General features: G+C 34.5%; 2 protein-coding genes across 3 annotated transcripts; both read right to left on the reverse strand.

The window, feature by feature from the left end:
* Positions 1,586-7,072, reverse strand: LOC109842060 (protein NUCLEAR FUSION DEFECTIVE 6, chloroplastic/mitochondrial-like). Its single transcript, XM_020410977.1, has 4 exons — positions 7,060-7,072; positions 6,551-6,788; positions 6,339-6,460; positions 1,586-1,876 (listed from the first exon to the last, which is right to left on the reverse strand). The coding sequence occupies exons 1-4, from the start codon at positions 7,070-7,072 to the stop codon at positions 1,869-1,871; spliced, it is 381 nt and encodes a 126-aa protein (XP_020266566.1). The 3' UTR covers positions 1,586-1,868.
* On the reverse strand, positions 9,302-11,832 carry LOC109844067 (UDP-galactose transporter 2-like). Of its 2 annotated transcripts, XM_020413080.1 has the most exons (5): positions 11,376-11,832; positions 11,185-11,274; positions 11,004-11,114; positions 10,619-10,661; positions 9,302-9,519 (listed from the first exon to the last, which is right to left on the reverse strand). In XM_020413080.1, the coding sequence occupies exons 1-4, from the start codon at positions 11,568-11,570 to the stop codon at positions 10,647-10,649; spliced, it is 411 nt and encodes a 136-aa protein (XP_020268669.1). In that variant the 5' UTR covers positions 11,571-11,832; the 3' UTR covers positions 9,302-9,519; positions 10,619-10,646. The 2 variants fall into 2 exon arrangements, with proteins under 2 accessions (XP_020268669.1, XP_020268670.1); XM_020413081.1 differs by lacking the exons at positions 11,185-11,274; positions 11,376-11,832 and adding an exon at positions 9,852-9,926 and having other exon boundaries at positions 11,004-11,047.

Here is a 19,920-nt window from a genome sequence, read left to right on the forward strand (position 1 = left end):
CTTGGTGTTGTCGTGATTGACTGGTGTTGCAATGCTCGATCTTTTGCTTAAGAGTTGCTTAAAAACTATTGCTTTGCTTCTTCGAATCAACAAAACCCTATGCTGAGCAGCTCCTTCAAAGATTTGATCTCGCGGAAACTCTACTCTTGTCTTCTCAACTCCCTATTGATCGAAGGTAATTTCTAAGCCCTTAATCCCACTTTGTATTTTCTTCGTAAATTGAACTTCTTAATGATGCTCAGTTTTGATTCACTGCATGTCGTAAATTCCATTTATTATTTAGATTTTCCCATTTGAGGAGGTGAAGCGCGTAGAAATTTGCATTCCCTACTTTCAGCAAATTGTGTTCATGTGATTTTGGTTGGTTTTTTTTTAAAAAAAAAGCAAGTTTTGTAAGTTCCTGGTGATTAACAGTGAATTGACCCACAGCGCCATGCTAAATTAAGATTAAGGTTAACAATCACAATTATTTAAATGTAAATATCGTTCAATTGCTGTATACATACGTATAATTGACAGCATATTCTCATTATGCGATTTCTTATGATACATCTTCGACTAGGTTACATGTTAGATTGAGTGGTTGATTTCACTGGGGAGCAGTGGCGTAGCCAGGATTATGTTTTGCCCTGGGCGAAAAATAAATGTGGTCTACGAGTATGTCGTGAATCTAACTCCTCTGCCATTTATTCTGTGTCAAGGCTGGAAGTAATTTCTTTTTTCAATATAAAGTATCATGTTATTAGCAAGCAATTCATCTCCCATCTTGTTGCGCAATGATGTTTTTATGAGTTTCATTACCGAAAAGGTTCTTTTCGTGCTTGCAGTCGATATAGGAAGAGTCAACACGAGCCAAATCAAAGTGGAGAAATTTTAGTAATCCTAGTCCATTGTTGCATGTACACCCCAAGGATTTTTAGCACTAAAGATGCGGCAAAGAATATTTGCAGATATGGGCCAAATACCAAAACGCGAAAAAAAAAAAAAAAAAAAAAAAATAAGCAACATGTTAGATTTAGTGATTTTTTTTTTTGGGTGACGCATATAAATTGAGCATGGCAATATTAACCACTCTGTTCTGTTAGCGACATAGAAGGCTGCAGCAGCACTGTGGTCAATTAGCGAGAGTGGCTCCCACACTCTTTAAAACTATCCATCAATATTAACCAAAATAAACGGAACGGATTCTTTCTCCTCCCATTAATTTTTAATGTCCCGGAGAAAGTAGCGAACTTTTCCGGAATTTCCCCCCTTCACATTTTAGTATTATTTCCAAGTCTTTCGCATTTTAACATCCTCACCAAATCTTCGGTATTTTGTTATAACATCTCCAAAACAATAATACCAAACGTCTCTTTAAACAGAACCTCCTCTGCTTGTATTTAGTTTGTTTCAGCTTAAGATAGAACATTTTGACAAGATTATACCAATGAAGATTTTCAAGAAGGTAAGTTAATTTTTTGAAAAATATTTTGTAATAACATATCTCTAAACTACCTAAGGTTTTAAGAGGGTGTATCTAGATTCAAAGAGAATAGATAACGTAAATCCATCGTCTTGCTCAAAGAATTTCTGGCATTTCAGATGATCCGAAACTAAAACCACTTTCTCCGAGGTGGAGAGTTACAGTTATGAGAAATCCACAGATATAACCACGGTTGAAGTCCTCCCAACGAATCAAATACTCATCCATCTACAATGCAAGAACACAAAGAGTCTTAAGCCTCCAAGCATATAATATGAGCGTCTCACAAACTTGCATCTAAGCAAATATTAACCATCTGTTTTTTTGGTCACGTGACAAAATTGAAAAGGCGAATGAAAGATTAACGAAAAGCCCCCTCTCCAATGCTCTTGGTGATGGAAAATCACAGACCTAAGCAAACAGAGAAAGAATCAAAGAAGCTTAAATATATTCCAAGCGATTCATGAGCAGAAAAAACAGTCAGAAACTAATCTGGAGGTTACAAAGATCTTATTGAAATAATAAAGACTGAAGCTTGAATAATATCTCGATGTGGTTACATATACGTTGTCCGCTAATTTCTTCAGCTCCCTACAAATCCAGAATCAGGAATCAGACATAGGCAATCCTGAAAGAGCTAAGCACTCTCTTTCAAGGAAAACTTTGAAGGTTCACACATGAAAGGGAAAAATTCTTATAGAACAAGATATTATATGGCAGCTCATGCTGAATGTGCCTTTAGATAATCACTTGGCTAAAGCTAGAATCTTCTTTAACTATAACATCACACTTGGCTAATAATCACTTCAGACTATATGTCAATTTAGAGTGCATGCAATTTGACTCCCAACGGAACGACAAGATTTCAGTATTATGAGTATGCTGGTGCCTGAGAGCAAAGTAAAAAACAGTGACAGAAAATCAAAGAAAAATAATTTAACGGTCAGAAACGGCAACGATTGAGTTGGTCAGGTGCAAAATAGAATCCACAAGGGTTTTAAGATGGACTCGCTAAATGGCCACTTAAGAACCACTAAGAGAATGAAAGACAGAAGTGCAAGTGCTTTACTATCAACCCTGCCATATGATAGCAGGACACAAGTTGTTAAATCTGCAGTTGGAAGCTAATACTAGATAACTACTAAGCCTGAGGGAAACATCCTGTGCCAAGAATCTATGGACAGGCCTAGAGATATATACATATTCTAACCTAATCTCAGTCACAACCAAAGTATGGAGCAGAAGGTAGAGAAATTGAGTCGAAAGAAGAGCATTTGGTAGGCTGTGAGGACTTCAAAAGATGTTGATCATACATCCATTCTCTCCATCCCTCCCTTTCCAAAAGTAGCACATTTGGAAAGAAAAAAAGAAAAAAAAAGCAAAAGAAAGAAAAAGAAAGGGCGTCTATGATGGTTGCAACAACAATCACATCCAGGATAACAAAGAAAAAATATCATTACTAGAGAAAACAACTGCAGACTCAGACTGGATAATAAGATCACAGATTCCAGAATCCTAATTCCTTGTACATTCGCTTAGAAAAGTCAGAACGAGTCCAGGAAAGTAACAACCAAAAAAAAAGAAATTTATATTCATAGGAAGTACAGCACATAGGATAGGATAAATACTGGTTTATTCCAAATGAGGAGTTTTGCAAACAAAATTTTTGCTTGAATCCACTTTGATATTCTTCATACGTCATCATTGCCAGCTGATTAAATACAATGCACATCAGTACTTTGACTTAAATAACTATTAGGGGCATGATAATTCAATTTAAGTTCATTAATGAAACATGAGTGCTTTCTGTGGAAGTTAACTTCCTAACGGCATGTGTTCAAGCTAGCTTTCTTCAGGAAATAGGTTTATGTTTAAACTAGACAAATAACTGCTAAATATATGTAATAAGAAAAATATGCATATCTGCAACAATCGTCATAACTAATGATTCCTAGGGTAACTGATCAAGAATATAGCAGGTCAGGACTTTAAAGAAAAATACAATATGTGATAGACAATCACACTCACTCTAGATAACCTACTAGGAATAGTGAAAATTGTTCCTATGGTAGAAAAAGAAAGAAAAGAGATTAGAACGGCAGAGCTAAGTGCCACCTAAATATGTAAGATCAGGTTGATGACCTAACTCACAGATTATAGAAGTAAGATAAACGTCTATATAACCATCCCCAGTGACTATAGATTTGATGATATAAGCCAATGTCTCCAAGTAATAAAACAACTTGCACAATCATTAGTCACTTAAGGTATATGCAAACACCAGATTATTGCCAGTCAACATGTCGCTAAATGGAAATAGTAAAGCACGTACAAATTTTTTACCAAAAACACCAATTGAAAGAAGAACATCCTATGAAGATGGTTAACTAAAGATGCAAACTATAACATATTAGACATTATGTGAACACATGGAACATAGAATTTCAGCTTCTTATGTAAACCCAATTACACAGACTGCAAACAGTAAACAGCAGTTGAAGACCATACTGTAGTGAAAACATTACATAAATTAAGATAGTAGGTGCTACAGATGATCAGGAAAAGCCCAAAATAACATCTGAATCGATCATTCTGTGACCAACAAAATCATTATTTTCCAGTAAATTTCCCTTGAAACCTCAGCAACCTAGGAATTTGGAGGGGGCCTGATTAAAACTGCTCGAATATCTTAAATGTTTTGCTAGACTACATTTACTTGGTCACACATCATCGTTTCCAGCTGGTCGAATGAAATATCAGCATATTAGACATACACGATGTGGTGGTGAATCCAAAGAATCATAATGTTCAATCAGCAACTGAAGGGACACAACATAAAGGTGGGACACAATCTCAATTATTCTTAAACCATTATGTGAAAGCATCTAGAACAATTACATGGATAAGAAAACCCACGTTCCTCACAACAACAAGTATCCTGAATGCCAAAGATAATTTAAGACAGGACTTGTGCTCCAGTTATTGCTCCAGACACATGATTGGAGTTATTAAGGTACATATTGGAGGCCAAAAAGGCCAACAGCTAGTGTCAATTCACAACAAAGACATTACTACAGACACAACCATATCAAATAATGGAAAATGTAGTCTCTAAAAGCGGACAATGACACATGTCGTATAGCAGGATTTTTGATAAAACTAAACTGGATTAGAATGGAAAGGAGACATGAACTCAGTCAAGTGCCTACTTATTGCGAAGAACATCTGTGCACTATTGTAAGCTATGACATTCTGACCAATTATAGATGAGTCAAGTTCGGGCCTAAGATGGATTGGAGGTCATTTTGGCTCTCATTAAGAAGGTTAGGTCTTTGTTCCAATATTTATTTGAGAATATAAATTAGAAGTTAAACCAGTCTAAAAAGTAATTAAATTTTCAAATACATACAAGAAATTTTATTGATATGTTTAAATATTCAAATACATACAAGAGCTTTTCCTGATATATGAATTATGTCAAAAATAATAGTCTATGGGGTGGTCTGAAACCGCCAATAAAAGCATGACTGTTCAATTAATCTTGAACTTGCGCTGTGAAAACTGAATGTAAATACTTAGCTGCGTTCACTTTGACCTATTTAGTTTAGGCCCACATTTCTCATGCTGGGTTGGGGGTTGTTAGGATACAATTATTTTAGTTCATGTCCTAGACAAATGCATATCTATGTACAAATCTCAGGTTCTTTGAATCATCTCAAATTTTACAAAGTTTGGTCTACAATATTTTCTGCCAAAAGTTGACTAGCTAAGAAATAGAACGGTAAGATAGGACGAATCAGCTAATGTCCCTAACAAGTGGTTTATGAATCTAAAATCAGTTGTGTCAATAAATAATTTGGTTAGATTGTTACAATATGGCTATGAGGAGTCGATGCAACTTCAAAGTCCGAACATTAAATTATATGCGAAGAAAACACAAGAATGTGGAAAAAGAGAAAAATTTTGGAAAAAGAGAAAATTTTCAAAACAACTTCACTACATTCACCATTTAGTACCAAGCCCCAACATTCAAATTGAATATACTTGGTTTCCACCCCCTTCAATTTTTCATGTATATAAAGATTTCATCCTCCTGTGAATCAATTGTCCTTGTAGTTACAGATGGAACAATTCATACATATGAAAACGTTATAGGTTCAAGTTAATCACCTTTTTTTTCTGGCTGGGTCTTCATCTAGTATCATCTTGTCCTACAAAAGGGGGAAAAAAGGCAAATGCGCTCTTTTAACAACACATCAAGAAAGTGGAATAGGAGTATTGAGGACAGGTGAAGAGAATGAGAAAGGGTGCATAAAAAGAGAGAATATGGCTACCAAATGGACTGATACCTCTAATGTAGACCTCCCTCATATAAATTTTCATACTCGCATCTGCTACTTTGATCCCTACACTTAAATATCTTTTACCTCAAGAAATAAGCAGCAGCGAAGTGATTCGCTTCCCTAATGTAATTAGAAAGAAATTCCCCATACAAAATTTTCCATCTGAGCCCTATACTAGATTATGTTCTGGCTCAAAGTGCAAGCAAGGTAGCTTAGTGTTCTCTACAGAAAAAGCATTGGGCTAGCTTACATGGCCAATCCTTCGATAGGCGACTCATTTTGAGATAGTCATTCATGAAACATCACTCATAGCACCAAAAAAAAAAAAAATATTATTAAGTGCATAATTAAATGGCTAAGAACCTGAAAGTACTTAAACCGTTGATGGTAGGCGATATGAACTTATCATGCTAATTATTCAAGAACAGGCTAAACCAGGTACAATTCCACAAACAATTCGAATTACAATAAAAAGTCAAGATAAACACAAAAGAATTAAACCTAAATCTTGAGCAAAGAGATGAAATCACCTTCGATGAGCCAACCGTAACCCCCTCGGGATACGGAGAGCATGGAGGTCATCAGCGCGGCGGCGGTCACGCTGTGCATCGGGAGCAGCGATTCGACGCAGAAGCTCATCTCAACTGGAGACCTAAATTTCAACAACAAAAAATAAAAAAATTAAAAAGGAGGGTTCTTTTTTTTTAGTTTTTTATTCGCGAAAGTTTGGACTTTGAGGTACCTGAGGATTCGAGGAGCGGCGATGGGTTTTGGGAGGCGAAATGAAGAGGGGGAGGGTTTGGGCTTCGATGCGATCTTGGCAGCGGCGCTGCGGACGGAGGAGGACGATCGGAGAAATGATCTCGCGGCGGTGGTGCCATTGCTGAGATTTGAGAGAATTGGAAATGAGGGTTCTCGTTTTGATTTTTGGGCAGAGAGCTGCGAGGTTTTGGGGTCCTGACGACGAGCGGAGTAAAACCCTACGTTGCAAACGGGTCGGATCTTTAGTTATAGTGATCCAGATCCGATCGCTCTACACCCTTTTCCCCTCTTGGTTTTTCTCCCCTGTTTATCATGAATATGAGTTTTATTTAGGTATCTCATAAACAAGTATTAAGCCCGTGCTCACACGGATTATTTTGATTTCTTTAGTTTTTATATGTTTGTTAATTCGCTATTCGAATATGTTAAGTCACCTTGATGTAATAATAGAGATGATTAAATTATACTTCCTTGTAGACTATAACTTACCGATCATCCACATTAAATGCTTATGAAGGACGAGACAATAAGTTTCTCTTTTCGTTATGGTATGAGAAGAAGATAATAGAGTTTTTTTATTAGCTAAAGTAGATAGTTTGAATGATAGGGTTTTTCTTAGATAGATTACAATCTCAAGTTTGAAATTTAAAATTAGATAAGTTAACCATCAATCTCCTTTACAAATCTAAAAAAAGTAATTAATGACTTTAAAAACTAAAAAAGGTCTGGGATTTTAATGTCTCGAGATCTCGAGCAATTTCCATATTAAGTCCACTTGCGATTGAAACACGAATGAGATTACTTTCCTCTAATCCAAAAAATAGATAGTAGGAGGTTCCATCATCCCCTAGTATTAAAACCATAAGACTTCCCATGATCATTACCTACACCAATGATATATTATAATATTATAATATAATATGTTAAATTTGAGGGTCACTCATAATTATAGAATTTGTTGAGGTGTTGTTTGTAAAATTTTGAGGGTGTTTGTATTTTTAAAAACTTTCAAGGGGGTGGTTGTAAAGTCTTCATGAGGCTATTTTGTAAAACTTTTGTGGGATTATTTATAAGTTACAAAACTTTTAAAGGATTATTTGTGAATTCTTTGGAGGTGTTTGTGTTTTTTAGAAACTTTCAAGCGTTTTTTGCAAAATTTTTAAGGACTTTATAATATTTTGAAAATTTTAGCATAGTGTTTGTTGCATTATCAACTTTCATGAGGCTAGCTATAAAATTTTTAAATGCCTATTTGTAAACTTTTGAAGAGTATTTGTTATTTAAAAAACTTTCAACGTGTTGGTTGTAAAATATTTAGGGGTTAATTGTATACCTTCGCAGGGCTACATGTAATTTTTAAACTTTTAAAAGGATTGTTTAGATTTTTAGGGATTGTTTAAAATTAATGAATTTTAAAGGTGGTATTTATAATTTTCTAAATTTATGGTGTTGTTTGTAGTTCTCGAATTTCTCTAGGATTTATTTATAATTTTTGAAACTTAAGGGGTTGCTTGCAAATACCATGCGCTATTTGTAATATACAGATTTATCATAAGGAGTTTGTAATTTTTTAAAAAAAATTTAGGTGGTTTGTTTATAAATTTTTTAGGGAGTTGTTTGTAATATTTCAAAATTATTAGCATAATGTTAGTTATTTTTGCAGATTTCGTGAGGCTAATTTTAAATTTTTTAACGACTATTTGTAAGATTTTCAAGGTGATATTTGTATTTTGTGAAACTATCAAGGGATTGGTTGTAAAACTTTTAGGGGTTCGTTTGTAAAACTTCAAAGATCTATTTGTAATTTGTAAACTATTTAGAGGATTATTCAAAAATTTTCAAATTTTTAGGAATTATTTGTAATTTATGGATTATTAGTTTATATTTTTTGAATTTTATGGCACTATTTGTAATTTTTATATTTTTATAGTTTTATTGGTAATTTTTGAATCCTAAGCATAGTTTGTATTTTTTTTATTTTCAGTGGTTTGTTTGTAATTTTTGGATTTTGAAAGTAGTAGTTGATAAATTTTTAATTTTGAATAACCTATTTATATCAAATAATGTTTTGATTAATAGAACTTTCAAGTTATGAATAGTTTTAATTTGATAACGATTCTTTAACAAAAGGATTAGAAATGAGAGGTGTGACGGTTGGAATTTGTTAATAATTTTTTTTTTTGACTATATTTCTTAGGTGAAGATAGGATTAGATATCAACACATCAAATTTTGATAGGATACACTGCTAAAATTTGAGGCATCCTAGACGGAAAATTCCGTCTAGGATACCCAAAATTCCGTCTAGGATGCGTATTCTAGAAGGAATTCCGTCTAGAATACGCGTCTAGTTTATTTCCGTCTAGTATGTAGTATTCTAGACGGAAATTCCGTCTAGAATACATCCTAGACAGAATATTTTAGACGGAATTAAAAACCGTCTAGAATACATCCTAGACGGATTATTCTAGACGGAATTTCCGTCTAGAAATCTTATTCTAGACGGAATTTGATTTTTAAATTTTTTTATTTTTTTTATTTTTAAAAAGTATTCTAGACGGAATTTAAGCATCCTAGATAGAATTTCCGTCTAGGATACTATGCTACAGTTTTTTTTTGCAGAATCTACTTTGAGTGTATGTACACAATATTGAACAAAAAAAAAATTATATTCATATCCAACACAATCTAATTAATTCCAATATCAAATCCAATTATATTCAAATAATACATTCACCAAAATAGTAGAGAGATACATAAATTATTTACAAACGTTTACATAAATTATTTACAATGGCTATGACACTTCTAGGAAAGAATGTAATTCATCGATACATGATTAATAATCTATTTGAGTTCCTTTCTGTTCTTCCAGATTTGCTTTCTGTTCTTCCAGATTTGCTTGACACCATCCAACTCCTTCCAGAATGCCTCATAATAGTCAGGAATGCTGCAAAATGAAGAACGATTATGCATAAGGCAAGGAGTTATCGAAGTAGAGTATCATATTTCTTAGTACAAGCTATTATCTAAATCAATTAGTAGATGAATCCAGCAGGAAACAATTTGAGGAATAGTGTTCCACTAAGGATAGTAAAATGAAGAGTTCCTGTACCCAAAACAATTAATATTCAAAGAGCGTGCGATGAGGTACTTAATCTCAAAATGTGTGTATGCAGGAATAATTTTAGCCCCAGGGACAAGCATGGTAAGTATTAAGATCAAATGTGAAATATCAATTGCATGGTTCATAATGAGTTGAACAAGTTTCTCACTTCATACTTTTTCACCTCAGCTTCTATAGATGCATGCTTTGAGTTCTCCCCATGAACTAATAGACGCCATTTCCTTCTGAGCCTTGTTTCACATTATAAAGAAAGAAATCATCACAACTCCCAAGTTTAAATCTTTCTTTCGGATCAAGGTATTAATAACTAGCCTAGCTATCTTCTTCAATAAATTGGGCGAATTGGTTATTCTTCATCACAAAAATTAACCACGTTAAATGTTTCCAATTGAGAGGTCAGGTAAGAATCATGAAAAGCAAGTTATCCATCTTACCTTAGAATACTCAAAACTTGCAGCCTTTGATATAAATTTTGGATATAAATATTTGGGGAAAAATCACACATAATAAAAAAGTTAAATTCAATCTTTGATGCAAATTTTTTGTATATTTTAGATGCTAGAGGTCGCTTACAGGATTGCAATTCTTCAACTTTAACCATGCTTTGTATTTACTCGTATATATTGTATATAAAATCATATTTTCATATGTGTATTTCTACTAGTGACTTCATTTTAGTAGCATCACAGAAACCCAACCCAAGCATGTTTTGAATTATCATGATGCACATAAAAGATAATACAAACTGAAGCCATAATTTAGTGAAAGATTATATTATATTTCCAAAATGATACATATTTTCATGGACAATTTTATAATATCCCCATGTAAAAGAACCAATCAATAAAAAGTAGAACACCATCAAAACACATGAATGCACACTAATGCATTGAGATCCAAAATACACAACAACAAAGCTCACCTAAATTCTCCAATGACCAACACTTCTGTTAACAGATAAACACCTGCGAAACATGGGAAACAAAAATTAAAACCATAGATAGAGGATATACAATAGACGGAAAACAAAACCAAAATTCTTCTATTCGACTACATCGGTTTGTATATACAAAATGAATACCCAACTAAAGATTTCAGGGAATGATTGCACACTCAAATGTCAAGCGTAACCCCGACTAAATGGTCCACGCAAAGCCAAGCAAAATTCACATTCTATCACACCAAAAGAAACTAAACAGAAACAATTGTAATTCCTTTAAAAAAGGAATGCGCCCAAGATGAACTCAAACAACACAAATTAGCTAAAAAACACATGATGATATTCAAAAGGGACATTGATTACTCACAATATGTTGCAAGAATGTCGACAACACTGCTATACATGCACACAAGAAACCCTTGGCATTAACTTTGACATCTGTCACAGTACAAACACCAACACCAAGAACCACCACCACCACGGCCATCTTCACCTCTCTCGAGTAATGCTTGCTATGAAGGATCCACTCCATCACACACCACCACCACCACGGCCATCTTCACCTCTCTCGAGTAATGCTTGCTATGAAGGATCCACTCCATCACACAAACCACAGGAATCATGCTCAACTTTGAGATCTACATTATCAAAAATAATAAATCTTTGATTGCATCAAGAAAATCTAAACATATAAATTACAAAATTGTCAAAGTTAAAACCTCCTCCAATCAATCAAAACCTGATAAAACCCGACAGAGTTGAGCATAAGGCTCAAGTTCATCCCGGCAATGGACGTATTGGCCACAATCGAGAACCAGAGGAGCTCCCAAAGGGGAACATGCTTGTTGGCCATTATAATCCCGACGGAGCTCACGACGTTCATCGCCCAAGCGCCAACGTCAGACATCGTCGACGATTTCTTTCCTTCTTCCATTTTTTTGAATTAAAATAAAAATTTTTGATAAGAAAATAGGCCCAAATAGCTCAAAATTAAACAGATGAAAGAGAAGAACAGGAGGAGGAAGAAGAGGGTGGGATTTGGTTAATTTTTTTCTTTATTTTCTTTTCAAATTTGTCTCCTCTCTTCCCTCTTCTCCTCTCTCACGCTCTTTATCTTCTCCTCCCTCCCCTCTTTCTCTCTTTAGAAAAAATACCAGCAGACAAAGAGTGAGAGAGAGAGAAGGGGGGGGGGGGGGGGGGGGGGGGGTGAGAGAAAGAGCGGTCACTCAATCGATGTCGTGCTCGCACGTGAGCGGCCTCGCCGCGCTGCTGAAAGCGTCACCTACGCTGGCATCGATCAGTCGCGCCCTCATGACCACCACGTACGCACCTACGCCGGCGGAAGGGAGCTCCTCGACATCGCCACGGGCAAGCCTGCAACTCTGTTCGATTACGGAGCGGGGCACGTTGACCCCCTGAAGGCCCTCGATCCAGGGCTCGTCTACGATCTCACCTCCACCGACTACCTCGATTTCCTCTGCGCGTTGAACTACACCTCCGTTCAAATTGGCGCCATGGCTAAAGGCAGCAATTTCACAGGGAGGAGTAGAAGTTTGGAGTTGAGGATTTGGGGGAGGCTCCTGAAAATTTCAATTTTGGGGGGGAAGAAGAGCGGCTGGGGTTTTGATGGGGTATTTTTTAATTTTAAATGGGCACGTATTCTAGACGAAAATTTCCGTCTAGGATACTATTCTAGACGGAAATTTCCATCTAGAATACCTGGTTATTTAAAAAAAAATTAAAAAAAATAAAGGAACCGTTTAGGATACTATTCTAGACGAAATTTTCTGTGTAGAATGTTTTATTCTAGACGGAATATTCTAGACGGAAAAATTCCGTCTAGTTTAATATATTCTAGACGGAAAAAATTCCGGCTAGAATATTCCGTCTAGAATACTTGATTTTCTTCTAGTGATAGGTAGACAAATGACAGCTTTTAAATTATGAATGATTTACTTTGATTTGGATTCTTAGGTGAAGATAGAACTAAGTGTCAATTTGATTTGGATTCATAGGTGGACACGTGTTTTTTGCTTTTGTTTTTTTTTTACATATGACATGTTTTTGAGACTTTAGGAGTTGTTCGCCAATTTATATACAAAGAAGAAGTACGATTATGAGATTTTTTTATTATGGATAGTTATAATTTTATTAGTATTATTAAATATTTGGTTATTAATTTATTTAATTATGGGTAAATTTAATTTGATGAGAAATCTTAGAAGATAAGATTAGGTGTCCATATAGCACATGGCTACTTTTTAATATGGCACATGTTATCTACATTGATGACACATGTCAATTTTTTGTGTCTTTAAAAGAACCACTAATTTCTCATTATATATAAAGGAGGGATAATTAAGTAAATTTCGAAAACATTGTGATTTTCTAGGAAACCATCGTAAAAATTATAATTTTCTTATAACCATCATGATAATATGTATTATTAACAAAGTGTTACCTACTCATAATTTTTATCAATACTAGTTTTTATGCACGTGTAGCGCACGTGGTAAAATATCAAAATATTTTTTTATATTTATTTTATTACTATAAATAAGTCTGATTCATCTCGAGTTCAAATATGTTAAATTGAATTATTTTATTTACTATTATTTTTATTTAAATATTTTTAAAAATCAATGTATGGAATCACACAGTCAATTTATTAAAAATCAACACAATGCTTTCATTTTTCATCATTGTAATTTACTTATAGACAAATCATCTTGGCTCATTGACTTTACGTAGCATCTTCCTTTTATAATGCTATTTTTAAGTGTTTTTTTTACTTTTGCGACAATATCATTTCTCATGCTGTTAATGTATGGAATCACATAGTCAAATGAAAGTAGATTAAGTTGACGGATGTCCTCTAGCTCTTCGAATGTCTGGTCCTTGGGCAAGCTATACTTCTCTGCACAAGTAACAAATCATAAGAGGACAGGGTCTGGAATTTCTGCAGATACATACTTATCATACTGATCTGATGATGTGATTTTGTGATCTCCAATAAGAATTATTAAGATAAGTGCATGTGGTAGTCCTCTTTTGAAACTCAATTACGTGAACATGTGCGGTAACTTTTCCAAAGATCTCCTTCTTAAAGAGTTGATCTTTCAAGTCTTAGAACTTTGCTCGAAATATCCTTGAGGTTAGATCCGGCCTGTCATTATGGGTTTGACCTGGATGTAGTTGCTCAATGATCTCTTCCCATTCTGGATTACATGTCATTGTTATAAAAAAGATCTTACTTTCTAAATCGTTGTACTAATGACATTGCATCAATGTATCTATGACACATGTCTCTAGGATTATCTATGAATGATGATGGAAGCATTATTCTCTTGCCCACTTGGCATGTATTTATTTCCCCGGCAGCTACACTATTAACGATGCTTTGGAATAACTCTGCTCTGATTTCTGATTATTTATTTCTAAATTAATCAAGTCTTGTTGTTTCAAGCTTTATGTACATATCAACATCATATTATTGTTGAGAGTCTCTTATCTAGAGCTTATGACAATAATAATCTCGGCATGAGACTTTTCCGGGTTTTGGTGTCTTGATGCCTATAAATTTGAGGGTTAAGCTATGTTCATATATAATAATATTACTAAGAATTGTGAATTTAAATTTACCTTCACTTTCTCGGTTAAATATGTCTTCTGTAGATGTGAAGGTTGGTAAGGCTACTGAAGTCGCTATTATAGTTCTTTGTTGATTGAAAGCTCTGATATCCATTTTATCCCTTCTTTTAATATTTTGATGTCATCCAACATCTCCTTTTGAAAGAGTAAGGGATACTGCAGCGGATCATAACAGCTAAAATAATGTTTCACTTGATGTCTTCCTACTAAATGTGCATGGACAACTATCACTCTCTCAAATGGTGCATTGTCATTATTTTCTTCAACCCAGATTGCAGCCACCTGATCTGCTATTGGTGAGTTATAAACACGTTGATCTAGTGCAACGTTACTATTTATTAGTATCTTAAATTCTTCAAAAGTTTGATAATCATTCAATTTGCGAAGGAACTTTGCATATGTGTTTCCTTGCAATATATCCATCAAGCTCTTAGTTATGATTTCACTCATATTTGCATTATCTAATATTCCCAATCGATTTTGCAACTCATTCTCTGTATCATAGAAGTAAAGCTAAAAGTATGAAGGCTTATTTTCTTTTAGAATTAGAGCAAGGAAATTATGATATATTTGACCATGTGCTCTAAATGTAAAAACTCATTTACTATTTGATGCGAGCTTGATGCAGGAGATCAAGTCTTGGACGAGCCGAGAAGAAAAACAACCCAGTCGAGTCGAGCAGACGACTCGAGACGACAGGACGAGACGACAGGCGACAAGACGAGTCTACACATCCCAGTCGACACGAAAGGCGGGACTACTTGACATACTTAGTCGACTCATGTCCAGTCGACACGGAAGACGGTATTACTCGTGTCAACTCGGACTTCAGATTAGGAAAGAGTCCTTTGGGTTATTTCCTTTTTGATTAGGAAAGAGTTCCTTGTCAACTCGGACTTCAGATTAGGAAAGAGTCCTTTGGGTTATTTCCTTTTTGATTAGGAAAGAGTTCCTTTTTGGTTATTTCCTTTTAGATTAGGAAAGAGTTCCTTTTTGGTTATTTCCTTTTAGATTAGGAAAGAGTTCTTTTTGGTTATTTAGATTAGGAAAGAGTTCTTTTTTAGATTAGGAAAGAGTTCATAAAAATAAAAAAGGAACATACATATTGAAGAAGATGAAGTTACTATAAAAATTATGTAATTTCTTGGTTTATATATAGGCATGAGGTGTTGCATGTGATTGGATAATAGTCATAATTAGAGTTCTCTTTGTACAAACATTTAAAATTTAAAACTTTGAATTTGATTAGGATTGTGTTTCATTATTTATTTTGAATTTAGAGATGTTTATCAAGGTATGCCTTCGTTGTTCAAGTGCATTTGCAAAATTTCAATGCCCTAATATGTGTGAATGTGTTGCATAATACCAAGGTATGCCTTCAGATATTGATTAATAAGTCAGATTATATCCCACGACAATATTTGATATAAAATTTTATGTGTTGAACTATTTCATGTGTGAATATAATGAAAAAAAATATGATTTAGAGTGATAAAAGTTTTACCAGCGTAAGCATCCAAATATCTTTATATGTTTGGAATCAATTAGAAAAATAGTGGCTTTGTCACTCGTCATTAGTCTCTAGAAAAATATGGAAAATTTTATTACTATCTTTAACGCCTATAGGCTTGGCCTTGTCTGGACCAAGATCACTATTAGGGCATTAGCAAATTCTGTGGGCAAAACATTATTTTGAATCAAGGTAATATTTTATTTTATGATAAAACATTATTTTGAATCAAGGTAATATTTTATTTTATGATTACATGACAAACTGATAATTTGATAAAAATCCAGATAATCCATGATTATCCAAAGCAACTGTTGCTTGACAAAATATTGTTACAATAAAATTTCCATGATTATTTAAACCATTAATGAAAGGGTTTGCTTGTTGTTTGAATGAATTGCTCATGCAAAAGAAGGATGGTTCTCACAATGGATGTAGTATTTTATCATAGATAACACTCAGTGCTCTAGCATATTTGTAAGGTTAAATCAAAGTATTGAGCGAATTAATTTACTTACATTCATCATTAAATATTCTTAAAATATTCATAAAATTTCATTGTTGTAATGTGAGTTCCTCCTCTCTCTTCATAATCTAGGTATACGTCTATGAAGACTAACTACAACGCCTTGGTATACATCTATGAAGACTAACTACAACACCCATGTGTTAATTTTATTGATAGATTAATTGCTTCACATGTATAAGTGGATTTATATCATATTTGAAATGATAATTAAATATAAGATTAAATAAAAAAAATTAAAAAAAGGTATCTGTTTTTTATTTCGATTTAATCAAATAAAATATATAATCAAATAAACCCAAATTTAAATAATATCAAATATGAAGATTTACCTTGATAGATGGAGAACCTACAACAATCAAATCCTTAATTAATCCTCTAAATACTGCATGAAAACTGAAGAAATTCAAAATTTTTTATCAATTACCATAAAAACTAATTGCAGTGCAAAACAAGTATCACCATTAAATCAAGTACACAATATTACTAAAGAATAATCATGAAAATAAAAAAAGAAACATACATATTGAAGGAGATGAAGTTACTATAAAAATTGTGTAACTTCTTGGTTTATATAGGCATGATGTTGGATTTAATCTAATAAATCTATTTGTGGGCACATATGATTAATCAATGTGTATTGCTATCTTTCAGGATAACCCACTAAAGTGATCAATTAAGTTGGGTTAATGGGTATTTAAATATAATCATGGGGTTATATGTGCAGATACCAGGTTGTAATTATAATTTATTGAGGGGCTAAATTACAAAAGTACAACATCTATAAATAAGGGGTTATGGTCCCTAACCTAGGGTTACATTCTCTAATTCTCTACACCCCCATCTAGCTAGAGAAATTCGGATTTAGAGAAACCCTAAGGTTAGAAGATCCAAAACCCATCTCAAGGTTCATCCATGGATTCAGGTATAAGCTTCCGCTCTTTTGATGATTCTTATTTATCTCTTCGAATTAATCATGGCTATATGATTTTAGATCTTAAGTTTTGATTTAGATCTAACAAGTGGTATCAGAGCCACCTTGATTAATTCTTAGGGATTTAAGTTTTATTGGGTTTTTGATCTTAAATCTCTGGTTAAAGATTCAATTTTTTGGGTTCGGGTGAACAGTAACAAAAATTTTCGGATGAACAGTAAAGTTTTTTTCGGATGAACAGTAACTGAAAAAATCATCGGTGAACAGTAGCTTTTTGGAAATTTTTGGATTTTCCTTTGATTTTTTCTTCAATTTTTCTTGGATCTGGATCAAGAAATTTTTTCCGATTCTGGATCTGGTTTTGAAAATAAAAATCGAAGAATTTTTTGGGTTTGGCGGCGGCGGTTTCAGTTTGAAACCCTAAGGGTTCATGGCGAAAAGTGAGGAGGTGGTTACCTCAAACGAACCTCGCGTTCATTCAATTTTAACCGAGCTTCGCGCTCAACGAACCTCGCGTTCGTTCTAAGGTGAACCTCGCGTTCAACTCAGGTGAGCGTCAAGCTCAATTTTAACGAACCTCGCGTTCGTTCTAAGGTGAACCTCGCGTTCAACTCAGGTGAGCGTCAAGCTCAATTTTAACGAACCTCGCGTTCGTTCTAAGGTGAACCTCGCGTTCAACTCAGGTGAGCGTCAAGCTCAATTTTAACGAACCTCGCGTTCGTTCTAAGGTGAACCTCGCGTTCAACGTTCGTTCCCAAGTTGAACCTCGCGTTCTTTTATCAAACGAACCTCGCGTTCGTTCATTTTCAGACGAACCTCGCGTTCGTGCTTAAGTGAGTCTCGTACTCAATACAGTCGAACCTCGCGTTCGAAGTTAAGGGAACTTCGTGTTCATTATGGTTAAGTCTCGGCTTTTCATGGGTCCACTTTGGTATACTTAATTTATTCAATTAAGTTATGGACCCTAATTAAGCTGTGAGACCCCAATTAAGTTTGGTTTTTAATCAATTATTTAATTCAAATATTATGACACTAAGGTATCCACTTTGGTATACTTAATTTATTCAATTAAGTTATGGGCCCTAATTAAGCTGTGAGACCCCAATTAAATTTTTGGAAATTCAGTTGATTTAAATTAAAATTTTTTAATTTAAATCTAATTCGGTTTTTAAACAATTATTTAATTCAAATATTATGACACTAAGGTATTAAGGTTGTCTCTCACTCCAATTGATTAATTGAAACAAGAAGTTGCCAAAGTAACCTCTCTTGTGTAGATTGTTCATGAGGAATGTGAGATGTTTGTGTGTATGCTTTCGTGTAAATATTTAATCGGCCCAAAGGAAGGTTAATATTTATTTAGACTGTATACACATCTGCGATGATAAGCGTGTGACAATTATAAGGTTTACATGTGAATAATGAATCGATCCAAAGATAGTTTCATTATTTGACATGAGTTATTGTCAATGTTTGATCATTGCAACAAGGTATCACTTACAAGTTAATATTACTGTCCAAAGACTTGATATTAATGTTGTGCCGGTATCTTGGATGGGGATTGTCATTATTTGAATTTTATTGATTATGGTTATTGATGTGAGCATTCTTTTGTTTTATTTCAGCTAATGCATCTGCTGCAACAATTTCTGCTAACATCAACTCAATTCCCATGCTAAATGGGACAAACTTCAAGGTTTGGAAAGAGAACATATTAATTGTTCTTGGCTGCATGGATCTTGACTATGCATTAAGAACTGAACAACCCCAACCTCTCAATGCGGATAGCACTCCTGATGCAAAGAAGGAGCATGAGAAGTGGGAGCGTTCAAATCGCATGAGTCTTATGATCATTAAGCGCGGCGTTCCGGAAGCCTTCAGGGGCATAGAATCCGAAGGGATTACTAAGGCTAAAGATTTCCTTGCCGAAATTGAGAAGCGTTTTGCGAAAAACGATAAGGTAGAAACAAGCACGCTTTTAGCTCGCTTGATTTCAATGAAGTATAAGGGCAAAGGAAATATCAGGGAGTACATTATGGAAATGTCTCATATTGCTTCAAAGCTTAAGGCACTTAAACTCGATCTTTGTGACGAGTTATTAGTGCATCTGGTTTTGTTGTCTCTTCCTGCACAGTTTAACCAATTTAAGGTCAGTTATAACTGTCAAAAGGAGAAATGGACTCTAAATGAGCTCATTTCATACTGTGTGCAAGAAGAAGACAGGTTGAAGCAAGATAAGACAGAAAGTGCTCATTTGGCCTATGCCTCTAAGGATAAGGGCAAGAAAAGGAAGAATGATAAGGAAGCTGCTAAGGGTCCAGTTGAGAAGAAACAACATAAGGATAATCAGGGTTGTTTCTTCTGTAAGAAGCCTGGACATGTAAAGAAGGACTGTACAAAATATCACGCCTGGCGTGATAATAAGGGTACGTTCCTTGCTTTGGTCTGTTCTGAGGTTAATTTAGCTCGTGCGAGACAGACTTTGCTGTCTCGCATAGGAGACAACTTTCAAAAGATCAGAAATTGGTTTTGTAACCGCCGACACGTGGCCACCAACTGTTCAAGAACGTGGGAAACGTCGTGGGCGAGAATCACGTTGATAACTGCCAAAATAACGGAGTTTGAAACATGGGAAGGCGGTTACAGCGAGAAACTGTTATTTT

The sequence above is a fragment of the Asparagus officinalis genome, chromosome 5 (genome assembly GCF_001876935.1).
Source record: "Asparagus officinalis chromosome 5, Aspof.V1, whole genome shotgun sequence".
In the NCBI taxonomy this organism is placed as follows: Eukaryota; Viridiplantae; Streptophyta; class Magnoliopsida; order Asparagales; family Asparagaceae; genus Asparagus; species Asparagus officinalis.

Coding starts and splice junctions, on each gene's coding strand:
- LOC109842060 (XM_020410977.1), bottom strand. Junction 6,461..6,550: donor GCCGCTCCTCGAATCCTCAG/GTACCTCAAAGT, acceptor GTTGAAATTTAG/GTCTCCAGTTGAGATGAGCT.
- LOC109844067 (XM_020413080.1), bottom strand. CDS start 11,570: ATGGAAGAAGGAAAGAAATCGTCGACGATGTCTGACGTTGGCGCTTGG. Junction 11,275..11,375: donor ACTCTGTCGGGTTTTATCAG/GTTTTGATTGAT, acceptor TTGATAATGTAG/ATCTCAAAGTTGAGCATGAT. Junction 11,115..11,184: donor GAGAGGTGAAGATGGCCGTG/GTGGTGGTGGTG, acceptor AAGATGGCCGTG/GTGGTGGTGGTTCTTGGTGT.